At 59.0% G+C, this 23,062-nt stretch overlaps 1 protein-coding gene and 1 pseudogene across 5 annotated transcripts in view; one reads left to right on the top strand and one right to left on the bottom strand.

Moving 5' to 3' along the window:
• Positions 1-785: 785 nt before the first annotated feature.
• Positions 786-23,062, top strand: part of MTA1 (metastasis associated 1) — a 54,579-nt gene continuing 32,302 nt past the window's right edge. For 3 of the 5 annotated variants that reach the window (XM_064375277.1, XM_064375278.1, XM_064375279.1), the window contains exons 1-2: positions 786-1,022; positions 20,537-20,604. In XM_064375277.1, the coding sequence (XP_064231347.1) occupies positions 995-1,022; positions 20,537-20,604 (96 nt within the window). In that variant the 5' untranslated portion in view covers positions 786-994. The remainder of the gene's footprint in view (positions 1,023-20,536; positions 20,605-23,062) is intronic. The other 2 variants (XM_064375280.1, XM_064375281.1) reach the window with 1 other exon arrangement.
• On the bottom strand, positions 10,389-16,154 carry LOC135274153 (eukaryotic translation initiation factor 3 subunit C-like; annotated as a pseudogene).

Genomic DNA, 23,062 nt, shown 5'->3' on the forward strand with positions numbered 1-23,062 from the left:
TTCCCGCCCCATGCGCTTTCTGGCTGGGGCGTCTGGGTCACTGGACTATCCTCTCACACCTGTGCACAAACACACCCATCCTGACAGGTGGCGGGAGGGAAGGTGGCTGCCCCACTGTGGAGAGAGTGCGGCCCTCCTGGACTCCAGCCCTGCTGGGAACTGGCCGGGTCAGTAGGTGCTGGTTCCAGCCTCAGGTGGGGACTTTGGAGGTGGCCTCTGAGCACAGGCACCTCCTCTGGGCCTTCTCAGCAGGTCACAGTTCAGGGAGGCTTTGCCAGCTACGGGGCCTGCCCATACCAGGGCACTCACGGCCACCTGTCCAGGGTGCCAGGCGGGCTGGGCGGCGAAGGCCGGGGGCGCACACTGCCTAGGGTGGGGGGGGAAAGGTTAGGCCTGGAGGAAGGTGTGCAGTGGAGACCCCGAGGCCAGGGCTGGGCCGCTGAGCTTCAGGGCCCTTGGGGGGCTCCGGGAGGACTGCGGGGGACCCCAGCACCACGAGGAAGCCCTGGAGAGCTATGGCAGGACTCACCTGCGGGGCACCGGGACGGTCACCAGGGAAGGGGCCCCTGTGGAGGACCCCCTGGCCCCAGGGCACAGGGGAGGATCTAGCAGGGAGTGCGGGTGGAAGGGCCCACCCAGGAAGCGGCGCGCGGGGAGGACTCCGGGCGCCGGGAGGAGCCGCCCGGGAAGGGGCGCGCGGGCCGCGGGCGGCGCGGGGTCGGTAACGGCCCGCGCGGTGGGCGGCGGCGCCCGAGGCCCCTCCCCGCCGCCCGCGGCCGCTCCTCCTCTTCCTCTCCCGCCCGCGCCGCGGCCCTCCCGTCCCTGCGCGGCCTCGGCGGCCTCGGCGGCGGCGGCGGCGGCGGCGGCGGCAGCAGCGCGGCCCCTTTAAACGCCCGCGGCGCCCCCCGCCCCCGCCATCGCGCCTCCATTTTCCCGGCCGCCCGCGCCGAGCGCCGCGCCCGCCCCGGGCCCCTCCGCCGCCGCCGGCCCGGACATGGCCGCCAACATGTACAGGGTCGGAGGTAAGGCCGCGCCGCCTTTATGCCCGGCCCCGGCCCGCAGGCCCCGGCCCTTCCCGAGCAGCCCCCGCCGCGCTCGCCCCGACCCAAGATGGCCCCGCGGGTCGGCCCCACCGGGGCGGGCGGGGCGCGGCGGCCGGGGTGGGGGGCGGCCCACCTGTTGGGGCCGAGGGGGCGGCCGCGGGGACGGGGAGGGCGCGGGCGGCGGGGCCGGCGGGGGGCCGGGGCCGGGAGCCCCCAGCGGGAGCACGTGGTCTTGGGAGGCGCCGGCTGCCGGCCTGGGAGCAGGAGTTTTGGGGTGCGGGGTCTCCCCCGGCGCGCGGCCCCGTGCCGGGACTCCGGTGCGTCCCCTCGGGATGGGGAGCCCGGGCGAGGGCCCGCGTTCCTCCCCGGGGCCCTCCTGCAGCCTGGCCCCGGGGCTTCCCCCAGCAGGGCTCCCTCGGGGGTCTTCCGCGGGAGGCGAGCATCCCGAGCACGCCTCTAAGTCCCCCCAAACTTTTCCCTGCCTCCCGCTCACCTCAGCCCAATCGGGAGGCGCTTTGCAAGGGCTGGGGAGAGGCCGGAGGGCCCCCTGGGCCGGGGCCGGGGGCTGCCTCCCTGGGCCCAGCCTCCTGTTGCGCGGGCCCCTCGGGCCTGCGGCTTTGGGCCTTGCCCTACTTCGTGCGCCTGGGACGCCGTGGGGTCTTTCACAGGGAGGTGGGGGGTCGCGCGCACTCCATCATTCCGTCAGCGCCTCCCTCCCCGGGACTCTGAGACCCCTCCCCGCCTGTGACCGTCTCGGCAGGTGGCCATTACCTCCCCCACCTGCAGCCTGCGCTGCTGCAGGGAGCTGGGGTCACTGTCGCGCTGGCCTGGTCCCCATTGCCCTGGCCCCGAGTGCCCAGAACACTCTGCGTCCCTCGAGCGTGGCTTCTGCTACCTTGGACGTCTGTGTGGTCCCACCGGCCAGCCCTGTGACCTTGGGGACGGTGGAAGCCCCCCACCCCCGTCCGTCTGTGAGACGGGTGGTCAGTCCGCATCAGCAGCTCCGGGCCCCGGGCCTCTGCAGGGGCGGTGGGCCTGTTCTCCGGCCAGCGGCAGCCCCTCCCACAGCCTCACACACCTTTGCCGGGTCCCTGTGTGGACACAGGTGGGCTGGGCCCACCCCACGCTCAGGGAGCACCCAGGGTGCGGGGTCCCTCGAGGGAGGGGCCTGTTCCTCCTTGTTCTTTCTCCCCACCTGGAGACCCCCTTCCAGCCTGACATGAGGGCCGGTTTCTCACCCTGGCAGAGAGGATGCCTACTGCCTGGCTCAGCCGGGCCCACTGCGCATGGTTTTGGGATTGGTCCCAAGAAGAGCCCTCCCTGCCCACACCCAGGCTGGAGGTGGGGAGTGGAGGCGGCTTTGGACTCTGGACTGGGGATACCCGGACCCCGACGCATGCCTTCCCAGTGGCGAGTGACTGCATTGCTCGGCTTTCAGGTCCCCCTGCCTGTGAACCTGGCGCCAGCCTGGCCGCCCCTTCCACCTTCCTGTGCCTCAGCTTCCCCTTGGTGTGGGCGAGGACCTTGTGTCTCAGCCGTCCTGTGCCCTGTGGCGGCTGTGCTGTGGCTGAGAATGCCAGGACCCCGCTCGTCCCGTCACTGAGCTGCAGCCCCTCTGGGCGCTGCACAGGCTTGGGAAGAGCCCTGAGTGGGTCTGCGTGGCACTCTGTCCCCCGCACCCTCTGTTACCCCGTGCCCACAGGCCCGTCCCGGGGCCTCACTGACCCAAGTGCACCCGTGCTGTGAGGGCAGGTGGCCTGGACCCCAAGCCGCTGCAGAAGGGCCCACTGTGCCTGGCAGAGATGCCGCTGCTCTCTTTTCCTGGGATGAGGAGCACGGAGGTTGGGTGCCGTCTGCTGGCAGCACAGGCAGGCGTGGGATCCGGCTGCTTTTGTGTGTGCAGTACGTGGTCACTGTGGCCAGGTGTGCCCCCCACGTGCCTGCCCCGAGGACGTCCTCTCCTGCCGGCAAGACTGTAGCGCTCCCTGTCTCTGTCCTGACCGTCCTATGGGAGAAGCGGCATTTATGCCTGGCTTCCGGAGGAACCCCGGCTTCGGTCCTGTGGCCCTGCGGTCCCGGCAGGGCCCCTTGGTGGCAGTGGACTGGACGTCGCATGTTGGCTTCCGGTCTTGGTGCTCGCTCAGGGAGGGGCGTCTGGATTCTTGAGCCCCTAGGCAAGACAGAAAGGTGTGCAGTGTCCCCTGAGCGGCCTTTGTGCGTCTGTCCCGCTGCCTGGCATGGGCCCTGTCTGGGCCGCCAGCCCCGGCCTGTGGGAGCTGCCGGTAGGGACCCAGCCTGGGAAGGGGCTTGCTCCTGTGTGCCTGCAGGGACCTTGTGCATAGAGGCGCCACATTCAGCACAGAAAAGAACAGGACGCCCAGGCAAATTTGAGTTTCAGATAAACAGAAATTTCTTAGTGTAAGTATGTCCCAAATATGGCATGGGACATGCTTATCCCAGAAGATTCTTATCTGGGCATCCCGCGTTTTAGCTGGCAGGCTGCTGCAAGGCCCTGCCAGGTCGGGCTCGGTAGGGGAAGGTGTGCCGGCCACAGCAGTTTTGTGCCAGCTGAGCTGGGTGAAGTGGTGAGCGGGAGGGAACAGGGCCTGTTTCTTCCCCGCGGACTGCCCTGGCCACAGACCGAGGCCTGTGTCTGTGCCTGTGAGGGCAGCGGATCGCCTGGGCAAGGGTGGCGGGGTCAGGGTTCCCTGACCTCTTCAGTCCTAAGGGCTGAGGAAGGCTTGGAGCCTGCTGTGGGAAGAGGGGCCCCAGGGCGCTGGCGGAGCGCTGCTTCTCGGAGTTGAACATGAAGATGTGAGATAGCCTCCGAGACAGGACAGCGGAAGTCAGTGCCAGTGAGCTGCCTGCGTCTGTTCGTGCAGGGGTCTGCGTTTCAGCACACAGGCCAGTGCTGCTTCGCCTTGGGTGTTTCTTTTCTTCATTGCAAGAGGTTCACACCCCATCTTTTGGGTTTTTTTTTTTAATTATTATTATTATTTTTTTTTGGAGATGTCTTGCTCTGTTGCCTAGGCTGGAGTGCAGTGGCTCGATCTTGGCTCACTGCAACCTCTGCCTCCTGGGTTCAGGAGATTCTCCTGCCTCCGTAGCTGGGACTACAGGCGCATGCCACCACGTCCTGCTAATTTCTGTATTTTTAGAAGAGACAGGGGTTTCACCATGTTGGCCAGGCTGGTCTCGAACTCCTGACCTCATGATCTGCCCGCCTTGGCCTCCCAAAGTGCTGAGATTACAGGCGTGAGCCACCATACCTGGCCTTTTTGTTTTCTTTTATTTATTTTGAGACAGAGTTTTGTTCTTGTTGCACAGGCTGGAGTGTAATGGTGTGATCTCGGCTCACCGCAAAAAGTGTTGGGATTAGGCATGAGCCACCATGCCCAGCTGTTTTAATTTTAATATAGCTCAAGGTTGGGTGTGGTGGCTTACGCCTGTAATCCCAGCACTTTGGGAGGCTGAGGCAAGTGGATCACTTGAGGTTGGGAGTTCAAGCCCAGGCTGGCCAACATAGTGAAACCCCATCTCTACTAAAAATGTAAAAATTAGCCGGGGGTGGTGGTGCACGCCTGTAGTCCCAGCTACTCAGGAGGCTGAGGCAGAAGAATCGCTTGAGCCTGGGAGGTGGAGGTTGCGGTCAGCTGAGATCACGCAACTGCACTCCTGCCTGGGTGACAGCGCTAGACTCCCATTTCAAAAAAAAAAAAAAATTAACTTAGGTTGAAAAGATGGCAGAAAGCCTCTGCCCGGCAGGGCCGCGGGCGCTGTCCGGGGGTCTGTGTGGCCTGCACGGAAGCGTCCGTCCACGCCACTGGTCTTCACCGGGCTTGGGGGCGCCCTCACCCACGCTCTGTCACCCACGCTCTGTCATGTGTCAGAAATGCCGCTTTTGCTTTTTTGTTCTAGTGGGTTTTTCTTTGAAGTTTAAACTTTACTGCTCTACGTACTTGCCAGTGGGGAAAAAAGTAAAAAAAACCTGATTTGTAAAGGGCTGCGGCCAGTGCCCTGCCCTGAGTACTGAGTGCGTGCGGTCCCTGGGCACTTGCTGCCCCATGGGCGGACTCTTGGGGTTCCGCCCAAGAAGGCAGGGAAGATCCCTGGAGACGGCCATCCCCGAGAGCAGGATGTAGAAGTGGCTGGGGCCCAGGTGTGCTGTCCCGCTCGGCCTGAGCACTGTGGCCCTGCTCACTCTCCAGCAGGGTGGGCCCTGGGACCCTCCTGCCTCAGCCACTGAGCACTCCTCGCTTGCTCCAGGGCGGGCTTGGTGCCTAGTTTTGGCCTTCCATGTTGGTGGTTTTTTTTTTTGAGACGGAGTCTCGCTCTGTCGCCTAGGCTGGAGTGCAGTGGCACAGTTTCTGCTCACTGCAACCTCTGCCTCCTGTGTTCAAGCGATTCTCCTGCCTCAGTCCCCTGAGTAGCTGGACTTACAGGCACGCACCACCACGCCTGGCTAGTTTTTGTGTTTTGTGTAGAGATGAGGTTTCACCATGTTGGCCAGGCTGGTCTCAGTCTCCTGACAAGTGATCTGCCCACCTTGGCCTTCTAAAGTGCTGGGATTACAGGCGTGAGCCACTGCATCCAGCCCCATATTGTTCTGAGAGGAAAATCTGGCAATTAAGCTCTTAGATTAATAAAAAAGGAGCTGTCGGTGAGGGATGTTGGAATGAATGGTCCAAAGAAGCGCATCTCTGATACCTGACCCGCTGTGGCACTGCCGTTCCCGCCATCCCCGCATTTGCGGGCTCTGGAGGCCAAGGCTGCTGCCGTGGCCCTGCGGGCGTCCTGCCTAGACGTGGGTCCCCAGCTGCACATCTGGACGCTGCTCAGCAGGTGAGGCTGGGATGCTGGGGTGGTGCCCGCCGTGTGCCCTGCTAGGCGCCCGGGGGGCAGCCGGGGGAGCACTGGCTGCAGGGCCTCCCTCCTCCTCCAGCTGCACTCGGGACGCTCTCTCCTGATTATGGGCTGAGTCCTGCTAGAAACAGTGACGGCCGTTCCCCATGAGGAGCCACCCTGAAACCCTGTGTGGGGGCAGCTTAGTCCCTACCTGACACTCCAGCAGGCTGTCTTGGGAGCGCAGAATTGTGTTGTTTTTGAGACAGGGGCTCCTGTCACCCAGGCTGGGGTGCAGTGGCAGCATCACAGCTCCCTGCAGCCTCCACCCCCAGGCTCTGGTGATCCTCCCACCTGAGCTTCCTGAGTAGCGGGGCCCCCAGGTGCACACCATCACACGAGCTCCTTTTTATATCTTTTATAGAGGCTGGGCCTCACGGTGTCGCACAGGCTGGTCTCGAACTCCAGGGCCTGAGCGATCCTCTTGCCTTGGCCTCCCTGAGTGCTGCTGGGGTTGCAAGGTTGTGAGCTGCCCTGCCCAGCAGAGCATTTCATGTTCTCCAAATGATCTTTCCTAGTTTGCTGCCTGGGCTCACTGCTTCCCGGGGCTCCCGTGTCACTGGTGTCCCCACCCCCACCGCAGCTGGCATGCTCCGTTCCTGTCCCACTGGGCTCGTGTCTGAGCGTGCAGACTGGGAGATCTTTGTGGCAATGGGGCCACCCTCCCGGTGCAGGGCCACCCAGCACCCCACGCCCCTACACCCCACCCACCCCACCAACTTGACCCCTGCACCCCCGAGGCCAGGACCCAGGCTTGTTCCTGTGGGCTGTGCGGCGCATCTCAGAGGTCTGTGGTGACCTCCCCTCACAGCCTCCCGGCAGCCTCCCTGGGGCAGCCTCATCACTGCAGCCCTGTCATCCGGCCTGGCGTGGGCTGTGCTGCTTTCTCTGCCTGGACGGCCCTGGCGGCCTGAGGAGCTGAAGTGCCCCCTTCCCCCAGAGACCTCTGCGGTCAGGGCCTGACCTCTGTGGGTGCCATCAGGAGGGGAGTCTGCAGATCTGTGCAGCTGGGGGGCCCACGTGTCCCTTCCTGTCCGTGCCCTGCCAGGCTGTCCTCAGGGCAGCATTGTCGTGGAAGGAAACCGGGCAGTGCCAATCACACCTTAAAAACGAACCCATGGAGGCTACAGCGAGCCCAGATGGTGCCATTGCACTGCAGGCTGGAAGACAGAGCGAGACTCAGTCTCAAAAAAGTAAAATGAGCCTCATGGCCTGTGCAGTTGGTCAGCGGTGGAATCAGGTGTGGGGCGCACCTGGTTCTGCCTGGTTCATCCCCTGCCTTCGGAGGACAGAGCACTCGGGGACTGGCCCTGAGGTGTGGCTTTCTCTGGGCTGGGCTGGGGCAGTTCTGGGGGAGGGTCATGCTCCGTCCCTTCTTCTAGGAGACAGGGTGCCTGGGCCATTGGGCCACTTGCACGTGGGGACATCTGTTTGCAGCCTCTGGGGGCTACTGTCCCCATCCCTGGCTGCCGGATGCCCCTCGGACGCTGGGGCTCTGGTCTCCGACCCTTCGTGGACTTTGTGGGGACAGCGACGGAGGAGGAGGATGCCTGAGGATGGGCTGGGCACGAGGCTGTCAGTGCCCGGGTTTTACAGATAAAAATACAGGACATGTCTGCAGCATTTGGGATGTGGTCACATGGAGACCCGCCTCCCGAGTGGGGGCGCTGGGGGCTTTCCCGGTGACTGTTGCTGTTTCCTGGGCCCCCGTTTCTGACTATGGCAGACCCGGCGGTGGTGTGAGCTCAGGAGAGTGGGCTGCACCCTGGAGGGTCCCACACAGGCGGGGCCACGGGTACCGCCCTGCACGCAGCTCCTGTCGCTCAGCGATCTTGGGGGCTGTGTCTGTTCTCCCCCAGTTCTTTTGCGGCCCCGTCCCCCACTTGCTAAAACGTATGCGTAACCCCAGAATTCACACTTGTGTCACTTTTGCAGCCATTGGCGGGCACACACAGGCCGCTAAAAGCCCGAACTGCGTGGTGCCCGGGTGCCTGCTGGGGCGAGTGAGGGACCCTGCCCTCTGCTGGTGCTCCCTTGTTGGGAGCAAGGTGTCCTCTCTCGGGCTGCTGAGGGCCACGCGTCTTGCCCTTGGGGCTCCTGCCTGTGATTTTGCTCTTCAGATGCCCCGGGAGGTGCTGCAGCAGGTGTCCCTGTGCACAGGTGGCTGTGACGGGTCCACGGGCAGAATGCATGTTAGACAGGCTCTGCCCCCGTGTGAGTTCAGTGTCAGAGAACAGCAGTGCTTATTATATAAAGTTCTTTGACAGAAACGCAAAATAATGCTTTTGTGTATTGATTGGTTGCTGAAGATGTGACCAGAGGCTCGTAGGAACCTGACCCTGTATTTCCTGTAGGAGCAGAGGTTTGGTGTTCAGTAATTCGGTATTAGCGGTGACTTTATAGAACATAATTACTGCGGATAATGAGAATCGACTCTGTGGGTGTGTGTATTTTTTTTTAACTTAAAGTCAGGTTTAGGCTGGGCACAGTGGCTCACGCCTGCAATCCCAGCACTTTGGGAAGCTGAAACGGGCAGACTACTTGAGCTCAGTAGTTTCAACTTGACCAACACAGCAAAACCCATCTCTACTAAAAATATAAAAAACGTTAGCTGGGCGTGGTGGTGCGTGCTTGTAGTCCTAGCTGCTTGGGAGGCGGAGGCAGGAGAATCGCTTGAGTGCTGGAGGCAGAGGTTTCAGTGAGCCGAGATCGCGCCCCTGCACTCCAGCCTGGGTGTTACACACGGAAAGCCGCCTGCGCTGAGCCTGCGATTCTCATGCAGTTCTTCTCACCTGACGTGCTTCTGTTGGGACCTTTCCTAGTCAGCCGCCTCTCCTCCCCCAGCTCGCAGCAACACTGACCTGTCTTCTGTCTTGTCCAGAGTGCCATAGAAGTGGCCTTGCACGGTATGTGGGCTTTTGCGTCTGGCTTCTTTTTTTTTTTTTGAGATAAGGTCTTGCTCTGTCACCCAGGCTGGAGTGCAGTGCTACAGTCATGGCTCACTGCAGCCTCCACCTCCCAGGCTCAAGTGATCCTTCTCCCTCAGCCTCCTGAGTAGCCGGGACCACAGGTGCATGCCACCACACACAGCTGAGTTTCTCTATATTTTGTAGAGATGGGGCCTCGCTATGTTGCCAAGGCTGGTCTCGAACTGCTGACCTCAAGTGATCCACCCTCTTTGGCCTCCCAAAGTGCTGGGATTACAGGCGTGAGCCACCGCGCCCGGCCCACTTTCAGTTTCTTTCAGGAACTTTCCCTCTGCATTCACAACTTGGATACCTGCCTGGTGCCAAAGGCCTAGCTTTCCATTAGGGTGTCTTGGCTTTCAACATGCCTTCCCCACTAAGCTTGCTCATTGATTTCCAGCTTTCGTTTCAAAGTGACAGATGTGTGACTCTCAGCTCTTCCCTTCGCTTGACTACTTAGACGCCATGGCAGGGTCATTAATTGGCCCAATTTCAATATTGTGTCTTAGGGAATAGGGAGGCCCCAGGAGAGGGAGAGAGAGGGAGGGCTGGCCAGTTCCTAGGGCAGTCAGAACGCGCCGTGTATCAATTCAGTTATCAGATGGCTGTGGCTCACGGTGCCCCAAAACAGTGACAATAGCAGAACCAGAGGTCGCTGATCACAGATCACCGTAACCGGTAGAATCATGGTCAAAAAGTTGGCAATACTGAGCGAATCACCAAAACGTGACGGAGACGCGCAGTGAGCTGCTGGAAAAATGGCACCGAGAGACTTCGCTTGATGCAGGTTGCCACGAACCTTCAGTCTGTAAGAAACACAACACGGGCAAAGCGTCATCAGGCGAAGCGCGGTGCCCGCGTAGGTCTGTTTGGGAAGTAGTTGGCATCTAGACCAATCTCGAGTCCTCTCGGACAGGGATTGGCAGCTGGCCCACTGCCTGTTTTTGATGACTCATGAGCTAAGAATGGGTTTTACAGTTTTTAATTGTTGAGAAAAAATCAAAGGCAGAAAACTTCATGACACATAAAAATTATGTGAAATTCACATTTCAGTGCCCGGGAATAAAGTGTTATGGGACCACAGCCACATGAATGGGATTCTGGTGATTCTGTGGCTGCTTTGAGCTGCTGTGGTGGGGTTGAATATTCGTGATAGGGATAGGAAAAGACAGACCGTTTCCTACTCTCACGCTTTGAACGCAGAACGCTTCACCTCTGGTCCCTGGAACGTGTGTGCCGTTTCTCCCCACCAGCAGCCAGTCGGTTATCCGGTGGACACCAACTGGATGTCCTATGATTTAACCCGATGTTGACACTGCTTACCTGGATAGAATGCTAGGTTCTGCAGCTGAATGGCTGAGTCTCACAAGACTGTCCTCTCTGCTTTTTTTTCCCAACTTTAAATAGACCTTTAATAACTGGGGTGTGGTTTAGGACCTCAAGGTTGGATGGTCTAGGCGCGGGGACGCTGGAGAGCTCAGCAGGCCGTCTGAGACTGCTGCCGGCGGTAGCCGCCGCGGCGCACGTGGCCCTCGTTTTCGCGTAGCCGTCCTTCTGGTCTCGGAAGGCGCCAACGTAGGTGCCCTGCTTGCGGTCAAACACCTGCTCATTGTTCTCCACCAGGCTTCCCAGCTTCTCAGCCAGCTGCAGAGCCAGCTTCTGCCGGGCAGTGGGCTCGGCGTGGTGCATCAGCACCGTCTGCGTCGGCTGGTCCAGGGAGGCCATTAGCTCCTCATTAGTGGTCGTCTTGCTGATGACGGAATGCACAGTGCGCAGACCCAGCTCAGACACGTCCGACGGCGTCTCCATGCCGATGGAGTCCTACCCGCTGCTGTAGGTGAAGAGGCGGCCCCTCAGTGACTCTTCCTGGATCTTCCTAACCCGCACCATGTGGACTTTGTCAGCCTCGGGGAAAGGGCCCCACACTTTCCCATTCATCTTCTCATTGATGACGAAACTGTGGCAGGTCTTCCAGTCACCCGTCTTCACGGCCTCCCTCATGGGCTCAGGGGGACCCAGCAGGGGCTGCCGCTCGCCCATGCTCAGCTGGCGGTGGAACTGCTTGCTGACCATGTGTCGGCGGGCGTCGCTCTCGTGGGCAGCCACGTAGGGGATCTCCGGGAGCGTGGCAGACGCCAGGTCGACACGCTCCAGCGGCTCCAGGTTGACGTGCAGGTGGAACGGGACCTGCCGGCGCCGCTCCACCCGACGGGTTTGGTGACGAGTTCCTCCCCGGACAGGGACGACTCAGACTCGCTGTCCAAACCGGTGGTGAGAAACCGCGACATGGTGACGGTGCGGGGAGCTGCAGCCGGCGCTGCCGGGCCAGCTGAGGGCTCCAGTCACAGCGCTGAGCGGGACAGCGGAAACGCCGAAAGAGGACCGTCCTCTCTTCTGATGCTAATCCCAAACCTCAGGTTCTGAGCTTTTCACCCACTGGCTGTAAATCAGTATTCTGGGGACCCCGTCTTCAGGTTGGATTAATTTGACAGAGCATCTCAGATCCCAGGGAAATGCTAATGTTCAGTGGCTTATTATAAAGAAGATTCATTCCCAAGGGCGCAGATGAGCAGCCTGATGGAAGAGGTGCATAGAGATGGCAAGGATGGCTGGAGCCTCCACGTCCTCCCCTACCCACTTGCACTTGTTCAGCTGCCTGGGAGCCCTTCAAATCCTGTCCTTTTGGGTTTTCGTGGAGTCTCCATTACTTAGGTATGATTGATACTTCATTGACCATTGGGGATCAGTTCTGCCTTCAGCCCCTGTCCCCTCCCTGGAGATACCTGGGTGGGGCTGGAATTCTTAACCCTGTGATCCTGTCTTGGTCTCTCTGGGTACTGGCCTCCATCTTGAAGACACTCCCATCACTCCAGAGTTTATGCCAGGAACCAGGGACAAGACCAAATATTTCTTGCTTATGATATTATAAGACCCGAGTGGCCATGAGTCTGTGCTGCTGGTCAGCCCACTGCAGGACACACAGAGGCAGACAGCGCTCCACAGACCGCGCGGTGGCAGGCACAGCTCATCCACGTCTTGAGTGCCACCCGCATCCCCGCAGCTCCACTTCCCACTGTGTGAAATCAAGCGGAGAGCTGACTGAATGGAGCCCCCACCCCCACTTGTTTTTTTCTTTCTGAGACAGGGTCTTGCTCTGTCACCCAGGCTGGAGTGCAGTGGTGTGACCTTGCACCCTCTGCCTCAGCCTCCTGAGTGGAGATTCCCCTGCCTCTCCCCTCAGGTGAGATTACAGGCGTGAGCTACCACACCTGGCTAATTTCTGTGTGTTTTTAGTAGAGACGGGGTTTCACCATGTTGTCCAGGCTGGTCTTGAACTCCTGACCTCAGGTGATCCATCCGCCTGGGCCTCCTGAAGTGCCGGGATTACAGACGTGAGCCACCACACTCGGCCCTGAGCAGGGCCCTTCTAAGCTGCGCGGCAGGTGCACCGTCTGCCTCTGCCCCGGCCGGCCAAGCCTCGCTGTGGTCTAGTGACTGCCCCTGTGCCGAAGGGATGCGGGCGCATGTGGTATCACCACGGTTCTGAACTCCGGGACAAGCGATGCTCAGAAGTGTCAGAAAAGTTAAAAGGAGTGTCTCATCACAGCAGAACTTCTTTACAGAAATAAAGATGAAAACGAGGATACAATCAATGTGGGTTTCCACGTAACCGACTTAGTAGCCCAGCAAGGAAAGCTCTTATCAGTAGTGAGGAAATCGTGTTTGCTCATCGCAGCCAAAGAAGCCTGTCCAGAGGAAAGAAACCTGCTCAACACGGTTAGTCCCGCAGAGAAAACCGTTGCCCGGGAGCTGAAAACGTTGAGAGCAACATGAACGGGCAGAAAGCAGCATCATGTTGATCACTTTTCCTTGGGTGTCAGGGAGTCAGCAGATGTTACTGATACTGCTCAGTTTATTTGAGGCATCAGTAGTGAGTTTGGGCTGGGCGCGGTGGCTCACACCTGTAATCCCAGAACTTCAGGAGGCCAAGGTGGGCGGATCACCTGAGGTCAGGAGTTCGAGGCCAGCCTGGCCAATCTGGTGAAACCCCATCTCTACTAAAAATACAAAAATAAGCCGGGTGTGGTAGCACGTGCCTGTAGTCCTAGCTACTTGGGAGGCTGGAGTGGGAGAATCTCTTGAACCCAGGAGGTTGAGATTGTAGTGAGCCTAGATAGTGCCATTACATTCCAGCCTGGGCAACAAGAGGGAAACTCTGTCTCAAAAAAAAAAAAAAAAAAAAACCCCAAAATTAGTGAGTTTGAAGGGCAAGCCTCTGAATAGTATACATGGGCCACATAAAGGCAGGAAGCCGGGAAGGGCAGGCGTGGTGGCTCACACCTGTAATCCCAGCACTTTGGGAAGCTGAGGTGGGCAGATCACGAGGTCGGGAGATTGAGACCATCCTGACCAACATGGTGAAACCTCAACTCTACTAAAAATAAAAAAATTATCTGGGCATGGTGGCATGCGCCTGTAGTCCCAGCTACTTAAGAAGCTGAGGCAGAATCACTTGAACCCGGAAGGCGGAGGTTGTAGTGAGCCAAGATCACACCACTGCACTCCAGCCTGGGTGACAAAGTGAGACTCTATCTGAAAAAAAAAAAAAAAAAGCAGCAGCTGGGAAGATGTTAATTTGGTGTCACCTGAAGTGGAATCTGCTAGGATGTGTTACCAGTGATGGTGGTGAAGGGTGTAGCACAGAAAAGGGCTTGGCTGGACAAATTTACAAGGCTTGTTAAAAGTATAAGGTGCTGAAAGCCTATAGTTATTCATTCTGTTACTTGTTGGCAGGTAAATATTTTGTGGAAAGTGTGTGTGTGTTTGTTTGTTTTGAGACAAAGTTTTGCTCTTGTTGACGAGGCTGGAGTGCAATGGTGCGATCTCACTACAACCTCCGCCGCCTGGGTTCAAGCGATTCTTCTGCCTCAGCCTCCTGAGTAGCTGGGATTATTTTTTGTATTTTTAGTAGAGACGAGATTTCTCCATGTTGGTCGGGCTGGTCTCGAACTCCCAACTTCAGGCGATGCACCCTCCTTGGTCTCCCAAAATGCTGGGATTACAGGCAGGAGCCACTGTGCCCGGCCTTATTATTATTATTATTTTTTTGAGACAGAGTCTCATTCTGTTGCCCAGGCTGGAGTGCAGTGGCGCAATCTTGGCTCACTGCAACCTCTACCTCCTGGGCCCGAGTGATTCTCCTGCTTCAGCCTCTCAAGTAGCTGGGACTACAGGCAAGTACCACACCTGGCTAGTTTTCCTATTTTTAGTAGAGACAGGATTTCACCATGTTGGCCCAGCTGGTCTTGAACTCCTGACCTCAAGTTATCCACAAGCCTCAGCCTCCCAAAGTGCTGGGATTAGAGGCTTGAGCCACTGTGCCCAGCCTGTGGAAAGTATTTGAATCTGTCTTGCCTTATGGAACCAGTAGTTTTAGCAGTGAACTTTGACTATCCTTGACTATCAGCAGTTCTTGAATTAAAAAAACCTTTTTTTTAAGAGGTGGAGTCTTGTCATATTGCCCAGGCAGGAGAGCAGTGGCACGGTCCTGGCCCATTGCAGCCTCGACCTCCTGGGCTCAGGCGTGAGCCCCAGCACCCGGCCTGAAGCTGACCATCTTGACTTGCTCTCCTGTGCAGCAGCTTGATGGCTCAGCAGTGGTGAAGTTCTATGGCTTTTTAATTAATTAATTAATTAATTTTTTAGACGGAGTCGTGCTTGGTCGCCCAGGCTGGAGTGCAGTGGCATGATCTTGGTTTACTGCAACCTCCGCCTCCCAGGTTCAAGCGATTCTCCTGCCTCAGCCCCTCGAGTAGCTGGGATTACAGGCGTGTGCCACCACGCCCGGCTAATTTTTGTATTTTCAGTAGAGATAGGGTTTCACCGTGTTGACCAGGCTGATCTCAAACTCCTGACCTCATGATCCTCCCACCTCAGCCTCCCAAAGTGTTGGGATTACAGGCGTGAGCCACCGCGCCCGGCCTCCGGAAGTGCTGGGATTACAGGCCTGAGCCACCGCGCCCGGCCTGCTTTTTTAAAAAGCCAGCACCGACATTCAAAAATTTCCGAATGAACCACTGTTGGCCACCATCCTCAGTACACCAGATGACTCTGTAAACGAGTTTTAGTGGCACGGTGTTCTTTACGTTCTTTGTGAGTTCATCTTAAAATTACTAGGCACATTAGCCAGTATGAGCCTGAAAAATAAAATTCCTAGGCACAGCCACACGTATTTGCAGATTTTATACTGTGATGAAGTCATCTTGGCAACAGCTCCTGTTGTTCACATTACAAACTGCTTCGTACGGTGTTCTTACCGTCGAGGGGGAAATGCGAGGCACAGTCTCCGTCGCCACAGATTCTCAGTGAGCTTGTTTTCTGGGCTCATGCTGTGATCACAGCAGTGTGTCTGGGGCTTCGACGCAGGTGCAAGGGAAATGTCTGCGCTTCAGAATCCACTCAGCTGTGTGAGGAGCTCCCACCTGACCTGCAGCTGAAAGCGACTGGCCTGTCGCGTAAGCACGTGCTGCGGCAGGGCCCCCAAGACCACCCTGGGCTTCAGTGATTCGCTAGAACATGCCTGCCAGCGCTCACAGTTCATCACGGGAAAGGACACGGGGGCTGGGCTCCGGAGACGCCAGGTGCGGATCTCCCACGGAGGCTCCAGCAGTAGTCTGTGGGGCAGGCCTGACGTATTACCGACCAGGGAAGCTCCCGTGAGCCTCGGTGGCTCAGGTGTTTTCGCAGGTTGGTCATGTGGGCCTGGGGCCTGGCTGAGCACCGTGTGGCTGCCCTCCGTCCCTCCGTCTCAGCCCCTGCAGAGGTCAGGCTGATGCCACGAAGCCCCACCATACGTCACTCTGTCAGGGTAGCCTGCCTGAGGTGGCGCCCGTGAGCAGACGCTCTTGGCAGGCAGGATGCCCCAGAGGCTCCACTTCCCAGGAGCAGGTCAGGGGTCAGGCCGCTCTGGAAGGAAGAATGCGGGCAGCCCGAGCCTGCGGAGCTGGCCCTTCTGGGAAGTGGAAGAAAGACTGGAAAAGGTGTGAAGCGTCTAGTGGAGTTCCGCAGATCCCAGCTCAGCCTCGAGGCTGCCCGCTGAGAGCCACGCGCCCGGGGCTGGCGGTGTGCTGGGCAGTCCCTGTGAAGCAAGGTCTCCCCCGAGCCAGCCCCGACTCGGGCACCGTCGTCGCTGCTTCTGGCGATAGAGGACGCTACATTTGAACCTGGTGAAGCAAAATGTCATCTCCCAAAAGAACCCAAGTCCTCACGAGTGCATCTGTGTTCTGGAAAGCTGCACTCGGTGATTTAGATTTCATCCGTGTAAAAGGTGTGGAAATTTGTCGTTGGTCCCTACGTGATATCCGTGGTGTGGCCTCTTGGCCTGCACAGCCTGGAGTATTTACTCTCCGGACCTTACAGGAAGTTCACCAGCATGTATTTCATCCCATGACATCTCATCTGTTGCCATTTGTGGGCATCTTCTGCTGATTTTTCTCACCGGTGTTCTGTACTTTTCAGCATATAGGTCTTTGCACAGATCTTTCAGTCTTTAAGCATCTGCACATAGATCTTCTGTAAAGTTTATTTTGTAAGTATTTCATTTTTCTTGGTGCTCTTGTGAATGGTACTTTTACAAGTGTGATTTCCGTTTGTTAGTAGTTCTTAGAAAGAGGACTCGTTTTTGGATATTGACCCACGAGCTTGCAGAACTCTTAGCAGTTTCAATAGCTTTTTTGTAGACTCTGGGGATTTCTGTATAGAAAGTCACGTCATCTGCATGTAGGAAGTTGTGTTTCTTCACATGCCATTGGTGTGCCTTTCATGGATCTTCCTGTTGCACTGGCTGGGACTCCTGGTCAGCCGTAGTGTGAGAGCAGGTGCCCTTCCACGTCCCTGATCTCAGCAGCAGCAGCCTGTCTCCCCACGGAGGGTGATGCGAGCTATAGGTTTTCTCGTACATGTCTTACCAGGCTGAGGAAGTACCCTGTAGTTCCTTGTTGACTCAGCGTTTAATAGAGTATGTTTGGGACTTTTTTCAGATTATACTCTTGCAACTATGGAGATAGTCATAGGATTTTTCTCACTTATTCTGTGAATATGATGAGCTCCATTGATGTTTGAATTTTCTCTAAGTTATTTTTAGAGACGGGGTCTCACTCCGTCACCCAGGCTGGAGTGCAGTGGCGCCATCATGGCTCACTGCGGCCCCAAGCTCCTGGTTTCAAGCAGCCCTCTCGCCTTAGCCCCCAAGCAGCTGGGACTACAGGCACGTGCTCCCACACCTGGCTAATTAAAAAAAAAGTTTTTAGAGGTGGGGTCCTATGATGTTGCCGAGGCTGATCTCAAACTCCCGGACTCCAGTGATCCTCCTGATCTCTTGTGTGTGTTTGGTTTTGGTATCAGGGCACTGATGTCCTCGCTGTGAGCTGGGGAGTGTTCCCTCTTTTTCTGTTTTCTGGAAGAGTTGTGTAGAATTGGTGTTAATTTTTCCTTAAATTTAAGTTGGCTAGACTCAAGTTTGATAGACTTCATCGTGAAGCCATCTGGGCCCAGAGTGTGTGTCGCTTTACTTCTGTGGTATGAATAGGGTTGCCTGTGTCTTCCTGAATGAGCTTCGGTGTTTGTGTCTTTCAAGCCATAGGTTCATCTCATTTAAGTTGTCAGATTCTCTGGCATAAAGCCCTCCATAATATTCCTGCTTCCCCTTCTCACATCAGGAGGATCTGTAGTGATGTCTCATCTGTCGTCCTGATGTTGGTCACTTGTGGCTTCCTTGTTTCTTTGTCAGTCTGGCTAAAGATTCCAGTTTATTGATCTTGTTAAAAACCAGCTTTTAGGCCAGGCGTGGTGGCTTACACCTGTAATCCCAGGACTTTGGGAGGCCCAAATGGGCAGATCATCTGAGGTCGGCAGTTTGAGACCAGCCTGGCCAACATGGAGAAACCCCGTCTCTATTAAAAATACAAAAATCAGCTGTGTGTGGTGGTGCATGCCTGTAGTCCCAGCTACTGGGGAGGCTGAGGCAGGAGAATCGCTTGAACCTGGGAGGCGGAGGTTGCAGTGAGCCGAGATCACGCCACCGCACCCCAGCCTGGGCCACAAGAGTGAGACTCTGTCTCCAAACAAAAACAAAACAAAACAAAACAAAACAAAATCCCAGCTTTTGATTCCTCTGGTATTTTCCCCTCTACTGTTTTTGTTTCACGTTGTTTTTACTGTATTACTTCCTGCCTTCTTGCTTTATCTGTTCGTTTATTCAAGCACAATTTACATGCAGTGCAATTCCTCTGACATGTACAGTTGTGTGAGTATTGGCAAGCCCGTGGTCACGTCGCCCCACAGTCGTGACGTAGAACAGTCTGCTCCCGCAAATCCCCTGGCCCTGCCTGGTCTCCCGTCCTCCACCCCTTGGTTTCCCGTGCCAGCATCGTGTCGGCGGCCCCGCTGCACGCAGCCCCAGGGCCCCCCTACCACCGAGGGCCTCCCGGTGCTGCAGATCCTGTGCCGCCAGGGCCTTCACTCATGGCCCCTGCCATGGGATCCTCTGTCAGGTGGACGGACCCCAGCTTGTCTGTCCTTCCTCGCTTGAGGGGCATTTCCCCCCCAATTTTTGGCAAGTTTGATGCATTGTTTTGGATTTAATTTCTTTATCTGGTTTCTTAGAGTGAAAGGTTGATTTGAAACCTTTGTAAAAAACGTTTGTTTGCAATGGCTACATGTGATGAAATCCACCAATTCTGAGTGTGTGACTGAGTGGATTCTGTCGTTTTCACAGCTTTGCACAGGTGTGACCACAGCCTGCATTCGGAGCCTCCTGCAGCCGTGGCACAGACCCACAGGCCTACTGCCACTTCCGCAGGCTTTTCTCAGGGAGCGCTCACTGCTGGGCGTGGCCCCTGGGCACCGTGGCTTTGTCCTCTCTGGACTCTCTGTGCCCCTAGCCCATTGTCCTGTGGAGCTCTGTGGGGGCGCAGCCTCGTCTGATCTGCTGTGTTGCTCGGGTGGCACGGGGCGCTCAGGAGCTGCGTGCACAGGCGTGGCTCTGCATTGCGTGCCCATGCAGGTGCATCTTCACGGGTGTGTCCTCACGGGCACATGCCTGCAGGTGCATCCTCACAGGTGTGTCCTCACGGGCACATGCCTGCAGGTGCATCCTCACGGGTGCGTCCTCACGGGCACATGCCTGCAGGTGCGTCCTCACGGGTGCGTCCTCACGGGCACATGCCTGCAGGTGCGTCCTCACGGGTGCGTCCTCACGGGCACATGCCTGCAGGTGCGTACTCACAGGTGCGTCCTCACGGGCACATGCCTGCAGGTGCGTACTCACAGGTGCATCCTCACAGGTGTGTCCTCACGGGCACATGCCTGCAGGTGCGTCCTCACGGGTGCGTCCTCACGGGCACATGCCTGCAGGTGCGTCCTCACGGGTGCATCCTCACGGGCACGTGCCTGCAGGTGCGTCCTCATGGGTGCGTCCTCATGGGTGCTTCCTCACGGGTGCGTCCTCATAGGTGCGTCCTCACGGGTGCGTCCTCACAGGCACGTGCCTGCAGGTGTGTGCCGGCAGCAGGGGAGATGCTCTCCAGGCATCTTGTTGGACGGCCCCCTTGTTGGACAGGTTTGGCCTCATGTGGACAGATGAGCTGGGCTCCTTTGGTGCTGGTCTTGCTGCATTTTGCTGAATCCCAGGCCTGCGTGGGCCTCTGGGCTGATTCCAGCTGAGACGGGCCTCATGCTGGGTCCTCCCTGCAGCAGCAGTGCAGGTGGGCCGGCGAGGGTGCTCATGGTGCTGGTTCTCGCGGACGCAGCCCCGGGAGGCCTGGAGCGCTGGGGCATCGGCACCACCAGCCTGGACTTCCCTGGGCCTTCCAGGGTGAGCCTCTGGGCTCTGTGAATTCAGTGGCTCGCTCTCTGCGGAGCTGATGAGAAGGCCAGAGGCGCTGTGGTTTTATCGCTGAGGGAAGCGTTGTATTCACCCTACAGCTGGTCCCGGGGCCCTCCCCGTGCCCGTCGCTGTCCCTGAGCTCTGGCGAGGATGACCCTATAACTCCTAGAGCAACTCTGCCCCGCTTCTGAGCTTGCCTGGGCCCAGAAAGCCCCAGCTGTGTTCTCTTCGCAGTCGCTGCTGCTGGTTTTGGAGGGAAAGATGGGGGTCCCTGGGCATGTGGGCAGGGCTGGGGGCTGGTGGTGGCTCTGGGGGTGTAGCATCCAGGCTGGCTGCGGCCAGTGGGAAGGTGTCCTGGGGCTCCCGGCAAGGCTGGGCAGCGCTGGCGCTGGGCTTTGCCTGGGAAGCTGCCACCTGACCCCCACGGCTTCCCCAAGAAGGGCCTGAGCCCTCGGCGGCTGGCGACTGTGAGGATCCAGGATGGGGGCTGCGGGCTCCGGCTGGGTACGGCCCTCCCGCCACGTCTCGCTGGCCCTGACCCAGTCCGTCAGGCGGTTTTGGTCACAGCACCCCTCCTTGAGGGTGTAGGGGCTTCGCTTCCTCCGTTTGTTCTTCGCCTGCGAGAGCAGAGGTGGGGATGGCGCTGCCCCTCCTGCGCCCCCAGTCCCTGGGCAGCAGGAGGTGGGCGCAGCTCCGGCCTTTGCTGCCACGGGTGACGCTGTCTCTGTCGCTGTTTGCAGACTATGTCTACTTCGAGAATTCCTCCAGCAACCCCTACCTGATCCGGAGGATCGAGGAACTCAATAAGGTACTGGGCATCCCTGGTGTCACTGTGTGGGGGCGGTGGGCTTCGCCGGCTCCTGTCCTGTGGGCAGCCCCCCTTTGGGGCTGACCTCAGACCGGCCGCTGCAAGGGCCCTTCAGTGACTCCGTCTGCTGTCACCTTGGAGAGGGTGAGCGAGGGGCCTGGTGGCCTCGTGCAGGACCCAGTGCGGCTGCTCTGAGCCGCCTGCCCACTCCGTGCTTGGTCTGTGGGCTCCGGGTCCCCTGGAGATACCAGTGTCCCCCGGGGAGCCCGAGCAGAATGACATGATTCTGAAACCAATCAAAGAATGCAGGAAGCCACACTCCGTGCCCCTAACCCACCGGCTCCCCATCCTCGTGGTCCCCACCCAGCTCCTGCAGGCCAGGCCTGTGGGGCTGTCAGCTCTGCTCCCACCCGAGTGTCTGTGTGGCCGAGGGCACCCTCCCTGGCCACTCCGGCAGCCCTTGCTCCCACCCGGTGCACATCTGCCATGAGTCCTGGGCAGGTGCTGGCTGTTTGGTCAGGGGACGTGGCTGTGCCCATGTATGGAGCCCGGCAGCACGCAGACCCTGCCAGGGGGTGGGGGGTGGTGACACAGGGGCCCTCAGCCCCAGCCACTCCTGCTCTCCCGTGCCTTGGCACAGCCTCCATCCCGTCAGCTCTGGAGACAGAGCCGCAGATGGCCGTGGAGGTGCAGGGCACCTGCACACCCCGCATACCCCGGGACTCTTCTCGCTGTCCTCTGAGTCGGTGGGTGGGTCCCTGGCCTCCCTTCTCCTCCTGGTTAGAGACTTTCTGAGGGTGTTGCGGGGGGCAGGTTGGTGCCCACCAGTGGACACGTGGTTTTGCAGAGCATGGGGTGGGGCTGGGTGCTTCACAGACCTCTCTGTGCCTGCGTGCAGTGCTCCTGAGCCCCTGAACCCCTGGAGCCAGTGGCCCGACGGCTGCCTTCTCCTAGGAGCCCTGCCCACTCCGCAGGCCTGGGGCACCAGGGCCCTTGGTGTTCCATGCTGGATGCTGCAGGCTCTCCTGTGAGAAGCTGCCTTCCTGGACCTTAGGCTTGGTGGCAGTGCTTGCTTGGGATTCTTGGGGTCAGAGGGGACAGGGTGGGGAAGGTCAGCACGCCGCCTCTGACGTAGCCATGCTGGGCTCTGGGCTTCCCTGGCTGTGTTCGTGGAGGGCCGTTCCCTGCTGCATCTGACCACCTGAGGCCGAGGAGCATGGGGGGGGCGGTGCCTGCTCCCCCACAGCTTCCTGGGAGGCCTGACGGCCAGGCCTGTTTGTTGGAGGCACAGGCAATGACCTGGGTGTCCTCTGAGCCCACCTCACTGCCCATCTGCAGGGCAAGGCCGCCTGGACTCTGGGTGCTGCTGGAACAGGGCGCCGCTCCTGTGGCTGAGCCTCCCGAGTGCAGGGAGCAGTCACTTTATGCATCACAGCATCACAGCATGCTGACTGTCGGGAAACTGAGGCGCAGGGGGAGGTTGAAGCATGGCTTGGGGAGGCCTGGTGTCCCTCCTGGGTCTGTGTAGTGGATGGCGGCCGGCAGGCGGCACTGCTGGCCCCACACGCCCAGCTGGCAGGCAGCCTGGGGTGGGAGGCTGCGGTGCCTCTCTGGGTGCCGGGCCGAGTGCCACCTTTGGGAGGGTTCCCCAGAGCCCCCTCTCTGGCTTGCATGCGCAGACAGCAGGTTGCAGGCGTGCACAGGCAGGGGCTGGCTTACAGACACGGCGTCAGAGAGGCCCAGAGGCGGCCCCTTCGTCCTGGACGCCCTCCTCCTCCTCGGGGCCAGGGCCGCTCGGCCGGATGCTTGCCTGTCTCTGGGCGGCGCTCCAGCCTGCGAGGGGCACGACCCCTGAACAATTCAGGCAGGGCAGCTGAGCCAGACCTCCACACGTGGAAAAGAGCCCACGGGCCTGCCACCGAGCGGCCAGTGCCTTCCACGCCAAGGAGCTCTGGGTGGGGCTTCCAGGGGTCACAGCTGGTCGAGTACAGACCTCCCTTCTGTTCCCTGGCCCAAACGCCCCCTCAAATAACAGGAAAGGGGCGCCGGAGCTCTGCACCCACAGGGCGAGGAAGGTGGGAGAGAAGGCACTGCTGGCAGGTGCGGGCACTGCCTGGAGGGCACCAGCTGGGCTGGGTGGCCTGAGAAGCCCCGGCCCCGGCCCGGGTCACGGACCGTGCTGAAGGGCAGTCGGCAGTTGGGGTTCCCAGCAGCTTAGCGCCTCAGGCCAGGCTCCCATCCCCACAGACACCCCGCCCGCCAGCATGGCTGTGTGGACTGCGTCCGCTCGGGGAAAGGCGGTGAGGCCGCACGGGGACATTCTTCCTCTTCTTCCTTTGAACGACTTTGCTTCCTGAGGTTCACGATCGTCTCATTTTTTCCACTTGCTTAGTTTTTCATGGGATCATCGCTGATCCTTCCCTAAAGTGCTCGGCAGCAGAGCTCCGGAAGGGAAAGG

This window comes from Aotus nancymaae, unplaced genomic scaffold, assembly GCF_030222135.1.
Source record: "Aotus nancymaae isolate 86718 unplaced genomic scaffold, 86718_ANA_hifiasm-v0.15.2.pri h1tg000011l, whole genome shotgun sequence".
NCBI classification, from domain to species: domain Eukaryota; kingdom Metazoa; phylum Chordata; class Mammalia; order Primates; family Aotidae; genus Aotus; species Aotus nancymaae.